The 14,951-nt window shown below is 39.7% G+C and overlaps 1 protein-coding gene across 2 annotated transcripts in view; it reads right to left on the bottom strand.

Annotated features, from left to right (window-relative positions):
* Positions 1-507: 507 nt before the first annotated feature.
* Positions 508-14,951, bottom strand: part of ZMYM2 (zinc finger MYM-type containing 2) — a 75,843-nt gene continuing 61,399 nt past the window's right edge. Inside the window, exons 16-22 of one of the 2 annotated variants that reach the window (XM_082011862.1) lie at positions 13,990-14,084; positions 12,655-12,823; positions 11,581-11,732; positions 7,509-7,623; positions 6,183-6,434; positions 5,679-5,823; positions 508-1,602 (exon numbers count right to left, since the gene is read on the bottom strand). In XM_082011862.1, coding sequence (XP_081867988.1) covers positions 1,410-1,602; positions 5,679-5,823; positions 6,183-6,434; positions 7,509-7,623; positions 11,581-11,732; positions 12,655-12,823; positions 13,990-14,084 — 1,121 coding nt within the window. In that variant the 3' untranslated portion in view covers positions 508-1,409. The remainder of the gene's footprint in view (positions 1,603-5,678; positions 5,824-6,182; positions 6,435-7,508; positions 7,624-11,580; positions 11,733-12,654; positions 12,824-13,989; positions 14,085-14,951) is intronic. The other variant, XM_082011863.1, reaches the window with a different exon arrangement.

Raw genomic sequence — 14,951 nt, forward strand, 5'->3', positions numbered from 1 at the left:
AATCCTAAGGTGGTAATATATATACATAGAAAGTTTCCCCTTTAGTAGATGATTCCTCTCAACAGATGCATAATGTCATTTAGGAGAGCCAAACTTATGACTACTTTATAGTAGAATATTCTACTACATTTTTTTCAGTACAATAGCAAAACCATTGCATGAACCACCATATTGCTCGCATCAGTTAAACAAGAGCAAGTAACAAAACTTAAGCAGCTAAATGTATATCGGAAATCAGACTCCTTATGCAAAGTAAACACAATGAAAGGATATAGAACAAATGAAAGGACTTTTCTTCAAAAAAATTATCTTTCAACTTTCTGCAACTTGACGTCTCATATGGCTTTTGAATGGAGGCATTAGTTAAAAGAATCTTCCCACCCATAGTCAAGTATTGACTGTATTTAAATACAGCAACGCAAGGACAAACAAAAGTTAAAAATTTAGCATACCACATTACTTTATGTAATACAGCATTAAAATCCCTTTTGCTAAGGCTACAAAGGACAGATTTACAGTAATATGAGGTACCAGCATTTATGGTCAGAAAAGTAAAGATGGAAAAGAATTACACAGCATTGTCATCAGACATTTCTCTTTTTTTCCTTTTGTTTTTTGGAGGGTTTTTTGGTTTTGGTTTTTACAAAATACATGTCTCGATGACCACATGCTTTAAGCTTATATTGATTTATTTTTTTATATATATATTTTTTATTTGTAGGGGCAATTGAGAGAGAGTCACAAATAAGGAAAGGACACTAAGGTTTAATCAGGGCAACAAAAAAAAAAAAAAGATGTTTTCACCAGAATAGATTCACATTACAGTACACCAATATTGACAGCATTCTCTTTTGTCTATTTTTGGTACATAAGATGGAATCTCTCTACATAACCTTATAAGGCTTCAGTTAACTAAAAAGTAAAAAACCTATTAGTTTACAATTTATGTAAAAATTCTGAAAGACACAGCAAGTTCTAAACTTTAGTAGTGCTACCCACACACAACCATCTGGTTTAAGAACCCATTAAAAGAGCCTCCTTTCAAGGGAGCTTCCAACAGCAGAGTTGTGCAATATGGATGTCTCTTACTACAAGGGAAAAAAAAAAAAATTACACATGGCACATTCTCATTCATATTTTGCAATGTAAAAAGTTACAAACATACCTAATGAAATAAATAATAAAAAAAGAATCTGAAATGTGTTTGTAACGTATCCTAAAACCACTACGCAGAATAATGGAAACTTTCACTCACAGACTATTTACATGGTAATACCCAGGTGAGGGTACACACTGCTACAAAACTCATAAAACAAAGGGTAAACTTGAAATGTTTTCCATAGTAAAGGTCTAGCAGCATGACTATATCTAATGCTGTTTGTTTTCTTGACGGTTTTTGGAAGTTTGTTTTAATCTATGTCTTCATCCAGTTCATAATTGTCTTTATCATAAATATCTTTTACTAAAAGAACCCGTACAAGCATATTTTCCAAAGTGTTGCGGTCCAGTGAAGTGGCAGTGTACCAGATGGGACTCTCTGCGGAGACAGAGCACTCTGGCTGCAGATAGAACATGTCCGTCCGCTGATTCAGATTCTGTGGGCTACAAGGGGGAAAACATGGGGGTTAGAAAAACAGCCTGACAGGACAAAACAGCATGTTAGCAGTTCCAACATCCTGCACAAACGAAACTCTAACTGTACCTAGGCAAGTTACCAAAAAAAAAAAAAAAAAAAAGATTAACGTGGAGGAATGCGGTCTAGTTCATAGAAGGAGCCATGCCAGGTCTGATCCAAGCCCAGCCAGTCCTGTGCCCTCAGAGCAGCCAAAAGCAGATGCCTAGGACTTAGCAAGCATACAAGAGACCGCAGGCTGTCTTCCAGCCTTCAAAAATTTGCAGATCCAGGACTTGCTAAACCAGAAAGGACTTTCTATCTATTTAGGAACCCCTGAAATCGACACATTTGCAAAGAGTAATCAGTAATTGCTCATGATCTGTAATCATTACATCAGTAATTGCTTGCACTGCCTGATGCAGCCATCTCTGAATGTAGAGCCCGGGTTTCCCTTGCAAATCAAGGATGGTAGTTCTGAGAGATGCACAGAAATTTAGCACAACAAGCTAAAATCCCTCCTCCTCCTATTTTACTTAAAGGGTTGGTCATTGTAAGTCTTAAAATCCCTTAGTTCCTCACCCACTGTACTTTGGAGTTTGATCCAGCTCAGACACATCTTCTAAGCCACTAGAGAAGACGCCTTTAAGGAAATTCTAGCATTTTGTCCATTTAGGCAAGTTTCAGAAAACAATTTTCAATTCTGCATGTGCAAGTGCTCACTCATGCTCCCTCCCTCATAAATACTGCTGACGTCAGGAGTCAACTCTATTTCATGTTTCTTTGGCAAAAATAAGGATTTTTACCAGCTCATCTTCCCAAACCGGCTCGTAAGATTTCAGGTGCTGCTCTTCACCTGCTGGGGTGAATGTTGGCTTGTTCTGCTCTTACATATATCAGATTAAGAGTCAGATAGGAAGCAAAATATGTTTAAAATATTCTAATAATTTAAATATTTTAACGTCCTTCATACTTTTTTGAAAAGCCAGTATTTTTATAGGAACAAACAATGACAGTGTTCACAGTCGTGAGTGAGAGGATCCTAAAAATTCAGATGTAACTGCTCGCTGATTGCGAAGTATATTTCAAACAGTTGGCATTACCTCAAATTTTACAATAGTTTTACAATATTACCTTAAATCACAACATTACCTTAAAATTTACAATAGCTTTTAAAGTGTTAAATATTTAATTAGAATTACTTCATCAAAGACATGAGGTATATGTTATTAGAAGTGGAAACAGAAGAAACAGACGGAGAAACTGGTAACAACAGACGAAGAAAAGGCTTAGGTACTCAGCAACATCTTTGCCTCAGTCTGCACTGGCAGTCTGTCATCTCACACCTCTCAAGTGGATGGACTGCAAGACAGGGACTGGACGATCAAAGTCTATGGGACCTGATGAGATGCATCCCAGAGTCTGGAGGGAACTGGCTGATGTAGTTGCCAAGCCACTCTCCATGATATTTGGCAAGTCCTGGCAGTCAGGTGAAGGCCCTGGTGACCAGAAAAAGGGAAACATTGCACCCATCTTTAAAACGGGTCAAAAGAAGGACCCTGGGAACTACCAACTTGTCAGCCTCACCTCCGTGCCAGGGAAGATCATGGAGCTGATGCTCCTAGAAGTTATGCTAATGCCCATGGAGAGCAGGGAGGTGATTGGAGACAGCCAGCACGGCTTCACCAAGGGCAAGTCCTGCCTGACCAACCTAGTGGCCTTCTAGGATGGATTGACCACATCAGTGGACAAGGGAAGAGCTACAGATGTTGTCTATCTGGCCTTCTGTAAGTCCTTTGACACAGTCCCTCAAGAACATCCTTCTCTCTAAATTGGAGAGAGATGGATTTGATGGGTAGACTGTTGGGTGGATGAGGAATTGGTTGGAAGGTCGCATCCAGAGGGTAGTGGTCAACAGCTCAACGTCCAGATGGAGACTTGTTACGAGTGGTGTCCCTCAGGGGTCTGTACTGGGACCAGTACTCTTTAATGTCTTCATCAATGACATAGTGGGATTGAATGCACCCTCAGCAAGTTTGCAGATGACACCAAGCTGAGTGGTACGGCTGATATGCCTGAGGGACAGGATGCCATCCAGAGGGACCTCAACAAGCTGGAGAAGTGGGCCCATGTGAACCTCATGAGGTTCAACAAGGTCAAGGGGAGGGTCCTGCAGCTGGGTTGGGCAATCCCCAGCATCAATACAAGGTGTGGGATGAAGGGATCAAGTGCAGCCCTGCCGAGGAGGACTTGGGGGTACTGGTGGATGAAAAGATGGACAGGAGCCTGCAGTATGCACTCGCAGCCCAGAAGGCCAACTGTCTCCTGGGCTGCATCCAAAGCAGCATGGCCAGCAGGTCAAGGGAGGTGATTCTGCCCCTCTACTCTGCTCTGGTGAGACCCCCCCCCTGCAGTCCTGTGTCCAGCTCTGGAACCCTCAGCACAGGAAAGACATGGACCTGTTGGAGCGGGTCCAGAGGAGGGCCACCAAAATGATCAGAGGGATGGAACACCTCTCCTCTGAGGACAGGCTGAGAGAGTCAGGGTTGTTCAGCCTGGAGAAGAGAAGTCTCTGGGGAGTCCTCATTGCGGCCTTCCAGTACTTGAAGGGGGCTTAGAAGAAAGACGGGAACAGACTTTTTTCGCAGGGCCTGTAGTGGCAGGACAAGGAGTAACAGTTCTAAATGAAAAGAGGGTAGACTTAGACTAGACATAAGGAAGAAATTTTTCACACTGAGGGTGATGAACCACTGGCACAGGTTGCCCAGAGAGGTGGTAGGTGCCCCATCCTTGGAAACATTCAAGGTCAGGTTGGCCGGGGTGCTGAGCAACCTGCTCTAGTTGGAGATGTCCCTGCTCATTGCAGGGAGGTTGGACTACATGACCTTTGAAGGTCCCCTTCAACCTAAACTATTCTATGACTCTAAGCAGTCTGCTGCTCTAGTTAGCAACGGCGACCAGTATCTGTAAGACAGCAGGACTTGAAACCACACCATACACGATGATCCAAATGGGTTTAAATGCATTCTTTCACCAAAGTTGAGATGTTTCTAAAGAAAAAGAAAACGTTTGTTCTCTCTTCCCTACTGGCTGTGTAATTCAGTTAAAAAATCCAGCTTCAGCTTCTCAACGAGATATCCTCTCCAAACCATGACAGTAGGTAGTGTGAAGGTAAAAAGCCCCCCCGGAACATTCAGAATTAACTGAGTTTATGAAAAACAGGTGCTTGCATTAACAAACCACAAGTATCTCTCTAACATCACGTACTTGCACTTCTGCCTACGTTGTGCGTAAGGTCTTTCTTCACCTTTAAGAGTAAGATACTGTTCCCTAACACACGTTGGGTCTCATGACTTAATTTGATTTACTGGGTTATATATACAATGTGATTTTATTTCCTTGGTATCACTTGCCTATATTTCACTTAAGAGTTACGTAAAATCTACATTAAAACCAGTTGCTCAAATGGCTGTTAAATTAAAGAAAAGTATTTATCATGAAATCCTGTTTTCAAATCCTTTCAAAACACTTAGCTGCTAAATTAAAATTTTTTTGAAGTTGCCTGAACTTTTCTTTTTAATGTATTCATTTCTGTGCAGATTGGAAGGAAACAAGGTATTTCTAAATGCTGGGATACTCTCAGTAGTATTTTTTCTACATTTCAGATTCCTAATTACTTAACATGAAGCAAATCCATTGTCTCAATCCAATTCTTACTGAAGAGACAGGAACCTCACAAATGAAATCCTCAGTAGCAAAACCTGCCAGATTCCTTGCTGGTAATTTTCTGCAGATACTTGGTGTTTCCAGGTAAGAAAATGAAATCGCACTGTCATTCACAGATGGAGTCCTTCACAGTTAACACTGAAGTACTCTGCTGCTCCCACGCTTTCTGCACGCCTGGTCCAGACACAGAACTGGAGATTTCAATGCTTTCATTTAAAGATTTTTCAGAAGACCTCAGTCCATTCCCTTTCTTGAGTGTATTTCATGTTGCATCAAAACATTTCCCTTTTGTACTTGGTCTACTCTAGACCACTTCTCTATTAACCCATACCATACTTACCTTTTAGACAGATAGCACTCAAACATTTTCACAGGGCATCTAGCTGGATCAGATGTGTTTTCAATTTGTTCAAATACTGGTTCATCATCTTCATGTTTCCTTTTTCCAGTAGTCATTTTATCTTTAAGGAGAAAATCAACATCATCTAAGCTATAACTTGAAGTTATTTTACATTTTTCAGTAAACTTCCCAGAGTGGGCAGCCCACCAGGTACCGCAATGCGGTCGTCACAGCTATGCATATCTGCAAAGCGGAAATGCAGCCCACAGCCACAACGAAGTCACAGCATTTAGCATGGAGACCAGGGGGCTCAAAGGGATCATTTTAACTCAGAGACCCTGTAGTCTCCAGGGACCACACACTCTGTTTAAAGATCCGGGAGCCGAGAGCTGCTAAACTTTATGCAAAGGCAGACCTCTGGCTCCTGGCAAGGTGCCCAGATGTCCCTCAGAGGAGCACAATTTGGATGCTCCTGCAATACTTATTTTGGAACTGCCATAGTACCTTCACTATCGGCTCTGCACAGGGAAGACACCTGATATCGAAGACAAGCTTTGCTTTCCATTGTTAGAGGGTTTTTTTTCCACTGTCTAAAAACAGTGCCAAAAGAAAGTCTTAAGTGCTGCTCCACTGTTTTCAGGCCAAAATATTTAGTGTTAAAGTAGAACAGAGTATTCAGAAGAGCAACCGGTGAATGTGATCCTAGCTGTTTAATCCTCCAAAGGTAATCTTCTTCAACTCGAGAGAATATTGATCCTTCAAAAAGAGAGTATTAGAGAAAATACAATGGATTAGCCCATACACTGTCCAGATGCAAAAGAATCAAATTTAATAAAATGTTCATGATGGAAGCCTCTAATAAGCATTTAATTATATGTCCACACCCCCGAACCCACCTCTTAAAAGACACAGACACTCGCTGATTCAGGGAGAGACAGTCAATAGGAAATATCAGTATAGGCAATTTCATACAGAACACATTTGTTTAATTACAACAGCATTGCTTACATGTGGCTCCCTCATGTTATTACATAAAAACAAATGTTCAAGGGACTAATCTTAACCCTTTGATAAAAAGCATATTTTTGAGTTCATTTTGTTCTGCTCAGGCAAGGCCTCCAAATAGCTATACCTGTCTCCTCCCTATTGCTAACAGGTATCTCATTCAGAAGGCATTCCTGGCCCATATCAGGGTATAGGGAGGGCCCTATACTGAGGCTCTCCAGAGCTATACAGAGAAAAACTAGTATCCAGAAGAGAGAGAAAAGGGGCTGGTAAGGACAAGCCCTCACTCAAGAGAGGATTGTGAGAAAGATGGAAGAACAGTGGATTCTGCAGTTCAGAACCAACACTGATCTGCTGGGAAAAACTCCTGTTTTCTCCATGAATTGATGATCCTCCTGAGCAGAAGGCCCATAGCAGAGAATCCTCCCAATCCAGCTGAGAAAGACTAAAATACATAGCTTGTTAGCCCTACCCACACATAGCCCAGTGCCTGCCTGCCTGCCTCCCATCTGGGAAAAAAATGGGAAAAAAATATATTCAGCTCAGGTAAAAAGTACAAGCTGAAGAGCAGCTGCTTATTCTAACTTTCTCTCCTAAAAATGGATAATCAATTTAAGATTAGCAGGTGGTGATTAACAGATAAGAGTAACTCTTGCAGCATGGATTACTGAGAAACAAGACAAGAAGAACAAGTACAGGCTTAACTGAACTCTTAGATGATATCGATTACTATTGCCATGCATAAAATGTTTGTATATATCTACGTGCTTAAGAATACAGAACTATGAAGAGATGAAAAACATACATGACCAAAAAGAAAATTACCATCTGGAAGTATGCTTGGTTGCCAACTTCTAAGGATTTTATTTAATTCCTGTTCAAATGTCTGGTAGATTGGATCAATAAATATGTTGTCTTTTCGATTACTTCCATATAAATACTACAGAAAACAGAGACAAACAATATTTACAATTCCAGATTAGAACAAATCCTGTGCTATAGGGTTCTTTTTCAGTACAATGCTTGCAGTTCTATAAAAAAGATATCTAAAAATAAAGCAATGACACTTTTCCAATATTTAGCAGTTAAATGTTACCTCCAATATAACCTATGTTGTAAATTTCTAACTGGATATGAATCACAGATTAATTACAACTCTAACATTTTTCTCCAAAATTTCCTCTGGGCGACACTGTATCAGTGAAGGAGGAGCAATTTAAAAAAAAAAACCCCAAACCCACAAACTAATTTATCTTTTCCTCCACCTAGGTCTTCAACAAAAAAAAAAAAATTCAGCAAGAATCTGCCATTTTAAATGTGAACTCTGGACACTGACAAAAGCATCTTCAACACAGAAGTGGGAGCAAAATAACCCCATATATTTGTGGTAACAATATGCAGCAGCACAAGAAAAATGATAGGATGGTGCAAGGCGCCTGCCTATTCTGCAATCTAATTATCTTAACCCTCTTGACCTCACCGACAGAAATTCTTTTGAACCTTTACCAAGAATTAATGGCCGAGGGCTATACTAGTATTTGACATTATCCTCTCTGGAGACATTTCTAAGAAATGGAGGATTGGCTTCTTAAAATTTCCACTTCAGTGTTATCTTTGCGTGAGCAAGCCTGTTGTTAGTGAATACAATAAAAGTGACAGACACAAAAAATGTACTCACTTCTGGAAATGACATCTATTTCTGTACACATACTTGAAATAACATTAAACACAGTGGTCATTTATACTTGGTGATTCAGCACATCTTGACTTCCCTGTCTTTGCACTTAGTTTTATAATAAGGAAAAACAAATTAATACACTTCCTAGAAGTCTCCAACACAACATCTCCATTTAGATAACTATTTTATATGATATGTTTAACTAATTTTTCAAAGCATAATATACCCCAAAACGTGCTTGTTTGTACATATATCAGTTTTGATTTTATAAAGCAATTCTAGGTTTGTCCCTCTGTTCCCTGGCACATTTTTCCTCCATGAATTTTCATTTTCTCTGGTTTGCATTAAACACACTGAAAACCGGTTCAAAACCAATTCCCACACAAGCCTGTGAGAAGTTAACTACAAACATTTCTGTTTCCTGGTACAGAATAAGTGTTTGGTTAAACCCCGACATCCCCAATAGAAATCTGTGAAGCACCCTGGACCATCAGCACTGCAGAGTGTACAGAAGAATGATGATGTGTTGCAGTCTCCTCTGCTACACCATACCCAACACGCACCCACAAACCTTCATTTCCACACTGTAACACTGTGCTCTGCTACTCTACAAACTGTAGTAGGGGCAGGATTAGCATAAATTAAGCAGTTTCCACCTGAGATGAGCTCTACTGAAACTGCAGCCAACAGGAAGGAACTCAACATGTCCGAGTCCCACAGTGGAGAACAAGCTGAACCACTGCCCACAGCACCTTCAGACAAACATCTGCCAAGCTGCATCAGCCTGAAGTTTGTCCAAACAACTCAATTATTACATAAAAACATAACCCCCCCCGCCAAGAAACCCCAACCTGTACTGGGACAACGAATGAAGGCCACGATGTAGTAGGGGAGCAAGGCAGGCTAACACCTCCTTCTAGGTAAACCCTCTCCACTAAATGCCCACCTGACCGAGCAGCAACCTTTGAGTATGATATTTTTCAGGATCAGTGCTTCACAGTTATCAAAACCATTATTGAACCATTTCTGGCTGGAAGCAGAACAATTTCCACTGCAAATGAACCTGAACTGAGAAAATGTACCATTTGACTCAGGGACCAGTTTGCTGGAACAGGTCTTCCAAGTGCTTCCTTTAAGGAAAAGTTATTTTACAAAGTCAAAAAAAAACACCCCAACTTAAGACTTGAAGTCCTGAGCACTTCCCCCTGTGCTCAAACCATATTATACCCACGTGGAAAAGTTCCAACCTGAGCCCGTACTTAGCCACAGTGAGTGCAGTCATCCTGGCAGAGGGGGAAAGTGCTCTTTTTCTAACCTACGGCTTCCACATCCTCTTCCTTTGAAGAGAAACTTATTTAGACTTAACAAAATATTGATGATCTTTGGCACAACTTTATCCTTATATGGCATCACTTAATCTCCTCCGAGCCCATTCTGAGTTACACAGAGCCAATACCTTTCAGCAGCAGCAGACAATTTATTCTCCCTCAGGAGTACCCACGCTGGGGTTGTCAGATGGAAAGAAGGACTAAGAAAATACTAGAAGGCAATGGAGTTTTGCTGCACCTTGCAACGACGACGCTGCATTTAGTGTACCCCTAACCTGTTGAAACCTGTTTCTTCAGAAGGGTAACACGCACCCATGTACATACAATTAGCACACAGATGTTGGCGGCAACCCTTGACAGCTCACACGCTGACATGTTTCTGTCCCTCACTTGCGGTCTGCCTTTGTGAAACGCACACTCCTCAGAACAGGCGACATCCTCCTACCAGTCTGAATAGCAGTGGCACAACTGAGCCCATGAAACAGGGCTGTTAACATCACATTAAATGTGATTAAATTAAATACTGGACACTATAAGTAATAATTACAGTAAAATGACCACATTTCCATGTTCCTCTAACGTTCCAGCGTTGTGTATGTTTATGAAGGCTCATGATATTGTGTTGTGCCACACAAACTTTGGTTCTGATCAGCTAAAAAAAAAAAGCTTTACACATAACTAGCTTTCACAGTAGACAAAATAGACAATGTCAAAGGCACAAAGAAAAAGGTGAAAAAAGGAAAATATTAGTTGAGTTCCATGTCATAAACACACACCTCACTCTGTGTATTGTTTATCAGCTTAATGAGTATTTTCAATTCATCACAAAGATACAGAGAGACAGTATGCCAGTGCAGAAGCAGAAAGCTAGCTGTATTTGAAACATATTTACTAAAATGCCAAACAATGAATGCTCGCTTCTCAAATTTCAACCATGCGCTAAAGATATCAACTAACTCCTTAGTTTTGCATACTCACAAGACAAAAAAATTAGCAGAGGTACTCTTTATTTTAAAATGCTTTTGATTAAGAACCTGTTATTTGATTCAAGTCCTCTGCCTTAAGTACGAAACATTTTAAGCTGGATTGTGAAGCTTGTGAACAGCTTGCTTTCCACATCATATGCATTTTTTATTGCCTTTTAACTTGAAGGAAATTTTCTGTGTTCTCGGCTCTGAACATTGCTTATTTCATCTATGATTTGCCTTATGTACCAAAAATTATGACATCGTCTGCTTAAAAGATAAGCTGTAGAATAGCTTTTCTCATTATCTGGTAATATGTTACTGCCTTCACATGCAATACACCTAAACTGACTCCCTTTATCTTCAAAATACAATGTAATTACAAGTGAGGGCAGGGCGGGTGTGTAAGACAGTCAACACGACAAGAGTTTCCTGCACTCTACAAAAAAGCCTGACTGCCCACAGTCTGCAATATTCAGTAAATTAGACTCTTGCAAAAAGACACTTTAAATAGCTTGTTTCCATTACAGGCTAAGTAACTGAATTATAGACATTTACAGATCATACCTTGTTTCATTCTGTTTTTACATTAAGCCATCTTGAGCAAACAAAATGAAGCACTGCATTTGGAAAAAACAATGTCATTTTAGGCTGCAAATTCCTTGCTTTAACACGGCAAGAAGCTTAAAATTATTACAATATATCAGTTTGCGTTCGTGTTTTAAGGACGTGTCTGCAAACTCTTTTTCTATACAGACAGCTTTCAACAATGTGATTTACAGAGCAGCCTCCCTCTGTTCCAGTCATAGCCGTTATATTAAAAATAGCTCCTAGTCAATAAATCCACATTATCTCCATTCTTCCACTGAAATGAGTTACCAGTCAAATCAGCAGCTCCACTTCACATCTCTACAGCCTCTACTAACCTCCTGAATCCCAAGACACAGATAATAGATGCTGTCAGGTGCATAGTTCTCTCCATTTGGCCTTCGAATTTCATTGACAAAATGTGTCAACCCATAGTTTAATTCAGCTGAAGTATGTGATAATAGATCTTCCTTTAATTTCACAGACTTTGCTGTAGAATAGAGAAAAAATGCTACATTATACAAGAGAATTATTACATGGTGAGAGTGGGATAGGGTATTTTTGGACTGGAAAGCAGGAAACTGGCATGATGTCCTCTCCACTAACCAATGAACAAGTCTAGATGTACCAAGTAGTTCAAATGTTAGGTCTGTATTAAAATAAACAAGGCTACCAGAGTAACGTCTAGTTAACCAAATGCAGTATCACCACTGACGAATGTACTGTCACGCACAGCTGAGGATGACCCAGAAGTGGCCCAAGATGCTGACGTGAAGACAGTGCTGTGGAGAGAGACCTTCAGGGGAAACACCAGTTTCCAAAGATCTGACGGCATAATGCAAGGGTGCCAAGACGCACACAGGAGCTGAAGAACAGCGGGATTAGCAGCAGTTCCCCTTTTCCCTCACAGTACAAACGTACACACAGAGGAGCGTTGCAGAAAGAGCAGCAAGGCTCCACGGGAGCGAAGGCCACTTCATGTCAGAGATCCACAGCCAGGTAATGCCAGCCTCCCGTGAAGATCTCTTTCCAGGACAAAGGGTAGGATGCCAATCCCTCGCAATTTAGAAGTCCGGAAAAGGTGTGAACTCCAAGGCAAGTTAGAATATGAAGAAAAACAGGATGCAAACAAAAACCCAAAATGGTCACAGAAAGTCAGACGAGCCAGGAAGGTGCTGTCCTGACTTGCACAAGAAGTGAGAGACCCAGAGACCCAGCATTTTGAACCAAGTAGGGGAAATTAGGAAAAAAACAAGTTGGGCAACTCTTTGGTAAAAGAATCCCAGTCATTGTCGGAACATTAGGGACATGTGAAAACTTCTGTTAAAAATTCCAGCTGAAAAAATCAGATGAGTACAGCAATTCTCCCTACCATATAAGAGTCTGGATGCCAGATTTTTGGAAATACTTACTTGATTTCAGTTCCTCTAATTCTGGAAGCTCTTCATCTAAATACCGAGACTTTACCCAGTGCTTCCATGCATTTACACCATATGCGTATTTGAATGGAAAACTACACTCTGAGTTTTCAGAGCTGTCATCGTGCGACTGGTATTCCAACACCGCTTTCCTCTTCACCCCCTGCCATTGAAACACAGTGGTTAACACCGCCGACAGCCGCTCACAGCAACGACGCGGAAGCTGCAGGCCAAATTACAAACTGAATGTTCAGCGTAAAGAAACACATGCTTTATTCAGTAGGTAGTTTCTGTGTTGAACATAACTTCTAAGGACAGTATTTACTTAAGCTGACAGAGGTTTCTAATTTGCCTTTCAAACTGGTTCCTAGCACAGACAGAAAAATTTTTGGTAATGGAGTTGCTGTATTAGTTATATCATATTAAGCAATAAACACGTGATGCACCAAATAATTCAGTGTATTTCTAGGATTTCATTGTGTTACTGATGCTAATGACTGTGTTAAGTTAAAGATGCTGCAAATTATGTCAGGTGGTCAACTTTTAGGCTTGACTGAACTCATCAATGGGAAAGCTAGCATTGGTCCCAAATTAAACCACGTCCAGCAGATAATACCAACAGTTTTCACTCCAAATTTAAAACTAGAAGAAACATTTATTCTTAGAAAGTTTTATTAGAATTTGACTGTTTTTTTTTAAAAGCTGCAATACCTACAGCAGTTATTGCAACAAAATCATTTCAGCTTTGTGTCAGGCATCAGAAACTCTATTTCCTGTTAGTTTCCTTCCAAATAAAAGAACATAGCTACTTTATTTGCAATGTCTAAACTAAGATTTTTTGACTGAAAATAAAATCTGGAAAAACTACAAGCAAATAAAAGTTATTTTTTAAAAGCTATTTTATACAGTAGATGCTATAGCTCCCATTATAAGCCATGGTAACGCCAGCATTCTTCCATTTTACTATCAAATTAAAGCAAGGCAGCTTTGCTCAAAGTAGAAGGTAGAAAAGCATTGCTAAGAGTACAGTAAATAAATACACTCTAGCACATTGCATCAATAGTTCTACCAATGTGAAGCAAAAATGGGATCAGAATTTAGAAACTACACTCCTATTAACTGCAACAGACACAAGACAAATAAATTTATTATTTGAAATATATCAATTTACATCATAAAGATAGGATATTAGGTATGAACAGGCAGTAACACATTTTAGAGCAATATGAGAACTGAAAAAAAAAACCAAACCCAACCCAAAACCTGGAGTATTTTTGCCCACTTAAATTTGCACTTAAAAAAATTTTTTTAATAGCATGACAAAATTACCTTCTTTTTAGACCGAGGCCTTGGCTGTTCCTCGTATTCTTCCCCAAAAACAGGAGGTAATAAAAATTCATTTTCTGTATCAAGCTCCTCAGTTGCTGAAAATATATTAACAGAAACTTATTTCTAAACATCTTTTGAATAATATTGGATTGAAAAAAACCCAATTAACTATACCAGTATGCATTAAGATAAGGGGTCCACAAAAGCACACATATAAACATTGCCAAAGACCAGATTTTAGCCAGACTAGACATAAAGAAGAAATTTTTCCCAGTGAGGGTGGTGAACCACTGGCACAGGTTGCCAAGAGAGGTGGTGGACACCCCATCCCTGGAAACATTCCAGGTCAGGTTGGCCGGGGCTCTGAGTAACCTGAGTTGAAGATGTCCCTGCTCACTGCAGGGGGGTTGGACTAGATGACCTTTAAAGGTCCCCTCCAACCTAAACCATTCTATGATCCTATGAAATAAACCTACTGTTATTTTGAAAGTAAGGCAAAGCTGTCAAAATACTGATTTCTAAATAAATTGCAAAGGATACAGTGCTCAACATTTTCAAGCACCATCTCAAGTCACTATGGCAGCATTTCTTACTACAAACTCTTATACAATTTTTTATGCCTAGGCAGTTTTTGGTATTAAGAAGTTTAAGTTATGATGAGAATTATCAGCTATGAGTGGAAAAAATACAAATTAACTTACTACATGCACTTTTGTTCATCTATTTCCATCATTTCTATTAATGTTTTGTATTTTATATAGCACATTATACTTGGTTAAAAACATTAAGAATCAGAATGTAAACTCTTTCAGAGAAACTGGGTTTAGTCCGTATTTATACAAGTGGTGGAGGTCTAGCTCATGATGGATGTTACAGTAATTTTGGCAAACAGATAGATGGTAATATGTCAAAATACTATTTATTTAACATTTCAGGAATAGGATGAAGGACTATTTCAGGCA

This window comes from Phaethon aethereus, assembly GCF_964289735.1.
Source record: "Phaethon aethereus genome assembly, chromosome: 1".
In the NCBI taxonomy this organism is placed as follows: domain Eukaryota; kingdom Metazoa; phylum Chordata; class Aves; order Phaethontiformes; family Phaethontidae; genus Phaethon; species Phaethon aethereus.